The 9,645-nt window shown below is 30.4% G+C and overlaps 1 protein-coding gene across 1 annotated transcript; it reads right to left on the reverse strand.

The window, feature by feature from the left end:
* Positions 1–4,648: 4,648 nt before the first annotated feature.
* Positions 4,649–8,706, reverse strand: LOC112008997 (tyrosine-protein phosphatase DSP5). The gene is made up of 5 exons (XM_024041353.2): positions 8,272–8,706; positions 7,593–7,686; positions 6,121–6,178; positions 5,942–5,985; positions 4,649–5,220 (listed from the first exon to the last, which is right to left on the reverse strand). Exons 1-5 carry the CDS (start codon positions 8,418–8,420, stop codon positions 4,963–4,965), a joined length of 603 nt encoding a protein of 200 aa, XP_023897121.1. The 5' UTR covers positions 8,421–8,706; the 3' UTR covers positions 4,649–4,962.
* Between the last annotated feature and the right edge of the window lie 939 nt (positions 8,707–9,645).

The following is a 9,645-nucleotide window of genomic DNA, read 5'->3' on the forward strand; positions in this document are numbered from 1 at the left end:
ACTTTTAGACCTATAAATCTCACCCTTTGTGTTTTCCCTCTTTTTCCTCTATATTTTCACTCTTTTTCCAGTGTTTTCCAACCAGCCCTTGCTATTTGCCTTTATAACCCTTATATAGTCGTTCTTTAGTGGGGTACTAATCATTATCATTTCACCAATTCACATGCATTTCCACTTTCACCAGAATCCCAAGGAATCATCATGACTTTTGAGGATTCTCTTTGAAACTTGTTCCAAACTCCAAATAGCGTTCGGTAGCAAGTTCCTTAAAGGCCAATACAACTCTCGACGACCGACTTTAGTTTAGTAAATTCTTCATCGATTTCCCACCATCTCATCAATCGGTGGTAAGCCGAGCGCTATAGGATTCCCTCAGACGATAATTTCTATGTCCCCATGCACATGTTATCAAGCTGAGCCCACTCAAACCGGGTTTGAAGTCCATTTCCCTCTTATGGGCTGGTTTTGGCTACTCAGGTTGATCTTGGGCCTTAGTTAAACGGGTCGATACTAATTTTTTGGGCCCAAACGTAGTCGTATAGTTGTAGATACTTTCTCTCGTATTTTTTTTTCCTTTTAAATAAATCTTTTTTTTAATAAATGGGAACATGGCCATTGCTAAAGATGGCTACTAAATGGCAGTAGTGTCAGTGCAATGTTTTATGCCTTTTATGTCTATGCACCTAGCACCTTGGAATGTAGTCTTAATATATTTTAGTAATTTTGTTTAACAAAAAAAAAAAAAAAAAGGGTCGGGTCATAGGTTAGTTGGATCAGGTTGGCTGGCAAAAAAATTGGCTGGACGGGTCAAAACAGGCAAGTTCAAGTCGAGTTAGCAAATTTTGGCTTGTTTTGCCATGTCTACTTGTATTCATAGTTAAGATGAATACTTTCAATCATAAATTCAGTTAAAACTAAATTTCACGATTAAAAATAAAATAGCATATTAAGAAAATTTTACAAAAGACTATTTGATTTTGTACATTGAAAAGGAAATTATTGCAAATTTAATACATAATCCATTATTGATTGATTTCAAGATTTGAAAAGGAGATTCCATTTTAAGAAATGATTGGTTTAAAATGTATTGAGGAAGTCTTTTCTTTTATAATATTTAATATTTAATTAACATTAAAGGGATATTAATTTTATTTTCATGGTATATTTTTCATTTTGTGAATTCTATTTTATTTTTCCAAGTTTTTGTTAGAAAACACAATTTTGCATCTCACACAAAAACACGTAGCGGAAATAAACATGTTAGGACATATGTGGTTCACTTGTTAAGAACATATGTCATTCTTTTATGTAATTGATTAATCTTTTGACAAAACACACTTTATTTGTAATTGGATAGTTCTAAGTGTTTTTAATACTTCAAGAAACAAGGTTTCAAGATCAAGTGTTGAAGTCATCAAGTCTATCCAAGAAACAATTTGAGAAGTGCAAAAACATTAAAGCTCAACAGCTGGCTCGACAGCTAGCATGTGTCGAGGTTAAGAAAGCTGTTCAACCCTGTGTGCTCGACATCTACTCGACAGCTCCTATCTGTCGAGGTTTAAGAAAAACAGATTTTTCTGTTCTGATTTCTTGAGATCCGTGTTTATGTGTTTGGGCTTTCTTTTCTCCTAACCCTAGACATATAAAATGATTGTTTTAAAGGCTGTTAAAGATTACACAAGTTGTACAAGTATTGAGCAAGGTCTGTTTAAGCAAATTGTGACTGGAGACAAAGTTTCTCCCTAGTTCATTATTCTTGAAGAAGTTGCTGTGTATGTGCACCTTTAGGTTTTATGACCAAGCATCTTCCTAATCTTCATCGTTGGGATGAACTGAAAAACTTTGCAGCTAATAATCTTTTTTAGTTGGTGATTGAAATCACGTACTGAGATCCGCGCAATTGGTTAGTCACGTACTTGGGAGCTGTGTATCAAAAAGGGGAAATTATCACTACAGAACAAGTCCAATTGGGAATTGGGGTAAAGATTCAACTGTAGGTTGGTATAAGGTGCTGAGATTCATTTACTTGTAACCGCTTGTTGTGATAATAGTGAAATTTCAGAAGTGGTGACCTAAAAATCACCCAGTGAGATTTTTGCCGTTAGATTTTTCCCCATTCGTAAATAAATCACCGTGTCAAATTTATTTTCTGCTGCACTTAGATTACTTGGTGATTTGTTTGTACTACCACGCGCTTTGCATGTTAATTTGATTAATTAATAACTTGGCTAATTAATTAATTAATTTAATCACAATGGGTCAATATGTTTTTGGCCTATCAAAACGGATTTACTTCATTTATGTGAGATAACATGAAACATCTATATTTTAAAAAACAAAGAACAAGAAGGCATACCTTGATGCAGTAAATTTCAAAAAACAAACAAAGATTGGACTTGGGAAAACTTTCAATCTTCACCTCAATTCCACATATGCCTAAGATGTATGGCATCTCAATCAGTTCTATATATACTTTTTCAAGAGAATAAGAGAGTGCCTTGAGAAATTTGTATGTTTCTCTTTTAATCATACATATATCTTATTAACTGCCTTAGCAGTTATGTTATTTAATAACTCTTATTAAATAAACAACTGATTATCTAATTTGGTTAGTCTTTTGGGTCAGTCCAATTGGACTTTAGTGTGAGGCTTAAGGTGGAACTAAAAAGGACAAATAAAACTCTAGCTCCAATGGGTTTTGGACTTATTTGTAAACTCTTGACAAACTCAAAGTTACCATTAATTATATTTAATACCACTATATAAATATAATTGCACTTTAGACTTTATTAATAAATTATATCCCAAGAATTTATTATCTAAACATTTAACCCATTCATAAAAATATTCGTAGTAATACAAAGTCATAATATATAATTGTTACATTGAAAATTACAATCACTTGATTTTTGAGTACTCAGTTTAATCCTTTAAGTTATTCATATATATTTATGAAATTTAATTTCATAAAATATAAACTTTAGTAAATCTTTACTAAAGTTGTTAGGTCTAATACTCTGAATAACCAAACTTATTAAACTTATCTCAAGAGAATATTTTATATCTCTATAAAAAGATTATGAATTCTATCTTAAGAATATATGTTCCTTCAACATTATGTGTAGTTGCCTAACATACTAAGGTTTTGATCATTAGATTAGATTTCACTCCTAATATATCAAAACAACTTACATTTCATGATTGGGTTCACTATTCTCTCAAAATTGACAGTTTATGTAAATAAAAGTTGTGAGATTTATTATTCATTTGATAGTCATTAATAGAATAATAAATCTCATAGCGGTCTAATTCAATATGTCTTATACACTTAAAACATATTAACTAGGAGTCTCTACTTCCATAATCAAGACAAATCATCTTAATTGACATGTTAAAGTCTTCGCATGAAATGCCCAATTTTATCACCGACTACGAATTAAGATTCTGAGTTTATAAAGAACTTGTGATTTACATCTTTTATAACTAAATCACATACTATGCATTATATATATATATATATATATATATATATGGGTTAGGTTCAAGTTACACCTAGTGTAACTTTAAGCAATGTTACACCAACCAATAGTTTTTAATTGGATGCAAATTTTGACAAATCTACCATTAGATTACATTATCTTTGTATATTCTTCATACTTGCAAAATTTCAAGGTGATAAAAGATCAATAGCCATGCCATCAATCAATTATTTAAATTCAAGTTTTTGTAGTTTGAAATAATGCATAAAAGATTAGTTTGTGAATCGAATGGTAAATTACATTTGATTGACATGAAATTTGGCATACATGTTAAGAACATATAAAACATGTAATTCAATGGTTGGATTTTTAAAATATGAATTCAATAATAAGTTATTGAGCATTGTAACATTACTTAGAGTTACACCAGGTGTGATTTGAACCCAACTATATATATATATATATATATTACTTAGAGTTACACCAGGTGTAACTTGAATCCAACTCTATATATATATATATATACACATACTATGCATTTCAAGGACTTTATGATAATGTCCAAATATTCATGTTACTATTATTTTAGATAATAAAACAATTTTATTACTTATAACATAATGTCATACATAGCATTATACAATAGAATTTTAGGACACTAATTCTAACAGTTTTGACCCCTAAAACTATAATCTGGGTTTTGTGCAACAATTACACAAACAGTTAGAAGCAAACTGCATACCCTGTCCTTTGAAACATAACTAGGCAAAGTATGCTCATTTGTGATCAATCACTGACTGATTGAGTTGATACTGGACATTCTTCGGTAGCAAAATCTAAACTTTAAGAAAAGCTCAAAAGCGGCTCATCCTTTGAAACATAACTTGATACTAGTTCTGCTAAACCAGGCAAATTATGCTCATTTGTGATCAATCACTGACTGATTGAGTTGATACTGGACATTCTTCTGTAGCAAATCTAAACTCTAAGAAAAGCTCAAAAGCGGCTGATCATTTAATATGCTAGGTTACATGTTCCATCTTAAAAATGGCTTGGTTACTTGGAATCGTAAACATGGCACCCATCATTTTTCTGTGGCCATGCACTGGATTACATGAATAAATCATCCAACCAAGCAAAAATAAACCAAAACATGATATACAGAGGAGAGAGAGAATCCTGGATTTTATTTATTTATTATTGTATAGCATTACAAACCAAAAAAATTGGATTGCATTAATGGTGCTTGTATTAGTTTGCACCAGTGCTTCACATGTGCGTAAAAAGAAAGCGATCAAATATGAACCAAAAAATATTTGATCAAAATAGGAGTGTCCAGTGGATGCTTTGAGATAAGAGCGCGCCTTAATTTTAAAGCTCATACATGTAATGATGAATAAAAAGACAAGTACAGGCAACAAAGGGGTGTGTGACTAAAAGCACCTCAGCAAAACCCAACAAAAAAAGGGTCATCCAAGCCCTGCTAAACTGATGTGACTTGGGGCTTTTGTAATTTATCTTCTTTATACAGCAACCGCCTCTTGTTTGAACCATATCCTTGATACTGGTATATGATGCTGTAAAGACACTGCCGCAGGCACATTACCTCAAATGTTTCTATAAACCTCAAATCTGTTATCCTAGATTTCACGCCAGCAAAATGTTGATACTCCTCAAACACAGATGACAAACACCAATTCTGAAATTTTCTCAGGCAACCAACAAGACAACCTGTCCGATGCTGCAGGGAAAAAAAATGAATATACTGTTAATTTTTTTCTCTTGTTTCTTGGGTCAAATAAAAGAAGGTTAAACCCCTCAAAAGAGATCTTCCGAGAACATAAAAGAAGAATGATGAGAAGATGTGACATGTGCCAATAGAACAGATTCCTCTTTAAAAAGCCAATAGAATAAGAGTTGATACAAACAACTAAGCAATCTTTTCATAAATTATTAACCGGTAGGAGACCAAAGGGGTGGGTGGGCTGAAGCCATCTGATAACAATCCTTTAACAGCAGAGCCCCAAGTTACGAAGGTAATAGTAATGATAGCAAAATGAAATAGAATAGTTCTTTATTTGTTAATTAATTAATTTTTTCCATGGAAGGAATAACTAACAATAGGCTAATGCAGAAGTTGAACAGAGGAGAAAATTCCTCTTAGAAAAATAAAATAATGAAAGCAGGACCAACCATATAGTAATTTTTATTGAAATTCCTCTTTGATCAATGAAGAATGAACCGGTTGCAAAATCAAATTCAGAAGAGATATCATTTTGATAGTAATGTCTCTCTATGCTGTTACAACAGAAATTTTTGCCTAGATTAAGAAGTTACTTGTATGAATACTGATCACAATAACTTCCCACTAGTTAACTTATTTTTAATATGGATCATTACAACTGGCTAACAAAGTCACAATTTCAAAAGATGGAAAACTAAAAAATAGATGCGAACCATACCTTTCCCCGCTTACAATGGATCAAAACTGGATGATTTCTCACATCTGGAAACACCAAAAAAAAAAAAAGAAAAAAAAGAGGAGAGTAAGAAATACAAAATCAAATGACGTTCTGAAACAAGGATCTAAATAATTATAATGAAAATTCAATTTAAAATTTTTCAGATCATAATCCACTACCAATTAAGACTTTCAGAGCCTCCATGATAGTATCCTTGGGAATAGATACACAAGGCTCCTGCAAATGCAATGGTTATAGGCAAATTATCAATATAGTTAACAAAGAAAAACTATGCCCATATTCCACCAGATGACATTAGCATCCATAGTATTCTAAATGCAACATAGAATAAAAAACAGACAATTCACTAACTATGCTTTCTGTATCTTTATTGGAAATCTTCCAATATTTACACAGCAAAGGCTTTATTTTCAATAACAAGAAATTTCTAATTACTATCCATGGATAAGTTTGCTAACAGCCAGACTATAAGTGGAAATAGTAATCCATACTAACAGCTGTGACAATCTGTGGTGGCCGCCTCTAGAAAGAGTCACAATCTTAATTCTTCTGAGAACTGTTATACTTACCAAGTTTAAAAAAAAAAAAAAAAAAAAAAAAAAAAAAAAAAGAAAAGAAAAAAGAAAAAAGAAAAAAAAAAAGGCCTGATATAAAAGCATAGTTAGATAAACTAAAATTAAATTAATATGACCCTGACACTTTAGCACACATCACATAAAGCTGCACATTTAGAAAAGTTATTTAATAACCATCATGAACTGCATTCCTGTTTTTTTCTAAGGGTCAACATAAAGCTCCTTTTATTTTTCTTGGTCATACACTAACATTAATTGACAAGTACTTAGCCACTCAATATATGATTTTTTATATTTGATAAGTCACTTGATAAATATATGATTAAATGGAAAGATTCCAGAAAATCAAAATAGAATCATGATTTCCAAGATATGCTTACACCAAATCTCCCCCCTAGACTATAACTGCTATTTTGTTGCTTTTTGTAATTACAATTTCATATAAGAGACCACTACAACTAACAGTCCACAACCATAATGTCTGACTTCTAATAGTTAAAAAGACACATCGACGTTTCTATTTTAACTATTTTTTTTCTGTTGCTTTCCAACAAAAATATTCCAAATCAAATTATTCCTTTTTTTTTTTTTCTCTCAGTAGCAGCCAACTAACAATACATTATTAAGTTCATATAACTTTTCAAAAAGACCATCTAATAAAGATCAATAAAGTCTAAACTAATTATTAAGTTCAAAGAAAGAATCTTGGGATAAAATCCTATAGATATTTTGCTTAAAACAATTGTCAGGGTCAAATTCCAGCATGAAATTCCCTATAAAAAAAAAAAAAAAAAAAGAATGGCAGCATGAAATCGATAATTAACTATAGTGCATATTACAAAATTTTCAGCATTGTCAAAAAAATCTACAACTAATATGTATGTGAAATACCAAAAGAATAACACAAAATTCCAAATCAAAACGCATGCATACATCAACATGTGCACAATTAATATATTGTCATTAAACAAATTTTGCATATTGATATTACAACAAATAATTCCAACTTCATAAAACACACACACTTTTCACCAAAGAAAGTTGAGAGATTATACCGTCTTGCCCTCAATTCCAAACTGAAAGAGCCGAATATTCCGAGACTGAAGAAACTCCAAGTTCTCTTCTGGGTAAGGCTCTGGACACAAATATCTGCTCCATGTTCCAATCACACAAGTCAAAACTCTTTCTTGAAAAAGACACTAACACATCACCCCAAGTTTGTTTCTCGAGTAAGTTCAAGAAAAACTTAATTTTCTTCAAAGACATTAACAATAACAACCTCTGCCTAACAAAAAAAAAAATAAAATAAAGATTGTGTATTCTTTACTTCTCTTTCTTTATTGTTTTCTCAAACTTTTTCTAAGTGACCAAAAAATCTCCAAAGAAGAAAAAATAAATCTCGAAATTCTCTTTTCTTTCACGTCAAAATTTCCTATCAACAAAACAAACTCCAAGAAATTCTGCAAACATCGAAATTCTGTTTTGTTTCCCATCAAAATTTCCTATCAACCAATTAGACACCAGAAAATCTAAATTTTTAAACAGAATTATTATTATTATTTTGTTTAAAACGTAAATCCGAAGCAAAAAAGAAAATAAAAGAAGGAGAAAAAGAAATTATCTATAAAAATTTTCTTATGAAACAAACAAACCCTTAAAAAAAAAAACGTTAAAAACTCAACATTGGATACATAAATACATAGATATAGAGAAGAAGAAAAAAAAAAAACATACATGATGGATCGAAGATTAAGGGTATCAAGGAAAGGAAAATTGTCAGGTTGAGGAAAGCCCGATCTGAAAATGCCGTCCTCCACCATTGAGAAATTCGACGGAGGCACCAATACCACGTCGCTCTCTTCCTCTTCCACAATCAGTCCCATATCGTTTTCTTCCTCTAACAAATCGAAAGAATGAAAGAAACAGAGAACCCAAAAACAAAAATTGATGGGTTTCTAAAATCTAACTAATGTGAATGCAGATTAGAGAAATTGAAGAAGAAATATAAAGGAAAAGAAAAAGAAGAGGTCATGGTTGGTTTGAGAGATAGAGAAACAACGCCGTTGTTTGTTAGGATTCTCCTCAGTTTCTGTTTCGGATTCCAACTCTCTTCTGTTTCTCTGTGTTTGTGTTTGTTACGTGCCTGACACTGGCTGCTTTTTTTTTTTTTTTTGAACATTAATTAATTGTTTTTTGTTTTTTGTTTTTTTTTTTTATAACAAGTGGGAAAGTAGGGGTGAGACCAATCAAGAAGCTTTTGGCTGACAATAATTAATTTAATTTTCTTAGCTTATAAAAAAACTTTTGATTTTTTTTTTTCATATAATAGAATTTTAAAGAGTAAAGTTTTTTTACTAACGGTTGTTTTGACAAATACTTATTAGTTTTCATTTAAGTATACTCTAATATTACTTTTTTTTTTTAAGTACCAATAATTAATTACTATATTAGCAGTTTCTCAAAAAAAATAAAAAATTACTATATTAGTAATTGGCAAAAACTTTTATATTTCTAGCATTTTCTAAATTTAAATTCTCAAATGGTAGATTTATTTAAAGTAAGTAAATAATCTTATCTTAATTAATAAGATGTTGAAAAATAATTTATCTGAGATAGAATTTTATTTAGCCTAATGTATATGTGTTTGAAGCTCTCTTCTGCAATGGTATCTCTAGGAATTTTTTCCAAGTAGTCATATGAAACTTAAATTATAAAAAATATAAATATACTAACACAAAAAAAAAAATGCAAATACATAAAGTATACAATTTCCCTCTATGAGTATTTTTTTTTTGAAACTGTTGCATGATAGTCTCATTATCAATTCAGTAAATTACATCTCTTTCAAAATTTTAGTTCAATAAAAAATTTCTTGGACTTTTCCTATTTGTTTGTAAGGGCCTAATATATTATTAAGGGAACCAAAATTTAAGGATAAATTTTTTGGCTAGTTACAAACTTAGTTGTAACTCTCATTAAACAAATTAACATAGCTAAACATTTTGGAAATCTAATAGTTGATTTTTTTATATATATATATAAATATCTAATAGTTAAATTGTATGTTCTTTATGTTTTTAAAACACATGTCAAATTTCATGTGAATCA

This window comes from Quercus suber, unplaced genomic scaffold (genome assembly GCF_002906115.3).
Source record: "Quercus suber isolate HL8 unplaced genomic scaffold, Cork oak 2.0 scaffold_610, whole genome shotgun sequence".
In the NCBI taxonomy this organism is placed as follows: Eukaryota; Viridiplantae; Streptophyta; class Magnoliopsida; order Fagales; family Fagaceae; genus Quercus; species Quercus suber.

Coding starts and splice junctions, on each gene's coding strand:
- LOC112008997 (XM_024041353.2), bottom strand. CDS start 8,420: ATGGGACTGATTGTGGAAGAGGAAGAGAGCGACGTGGTATTGGTGCCT. Junction 5,986..6,120: donor GGCTCTGAAAGTCTTAATTG/GTAGTGGATTAT, acceptor TGGTGTTTCCAG/ATGTGAGAAATCATCCAGTT. Junction 5,221..5,941: donor TCCATTGTAAGCGGGGAAAG/GTATGGTTCGCA, acceptor TTTTCCCTGCAG/CATCGGACAGGTTGTCTTGT.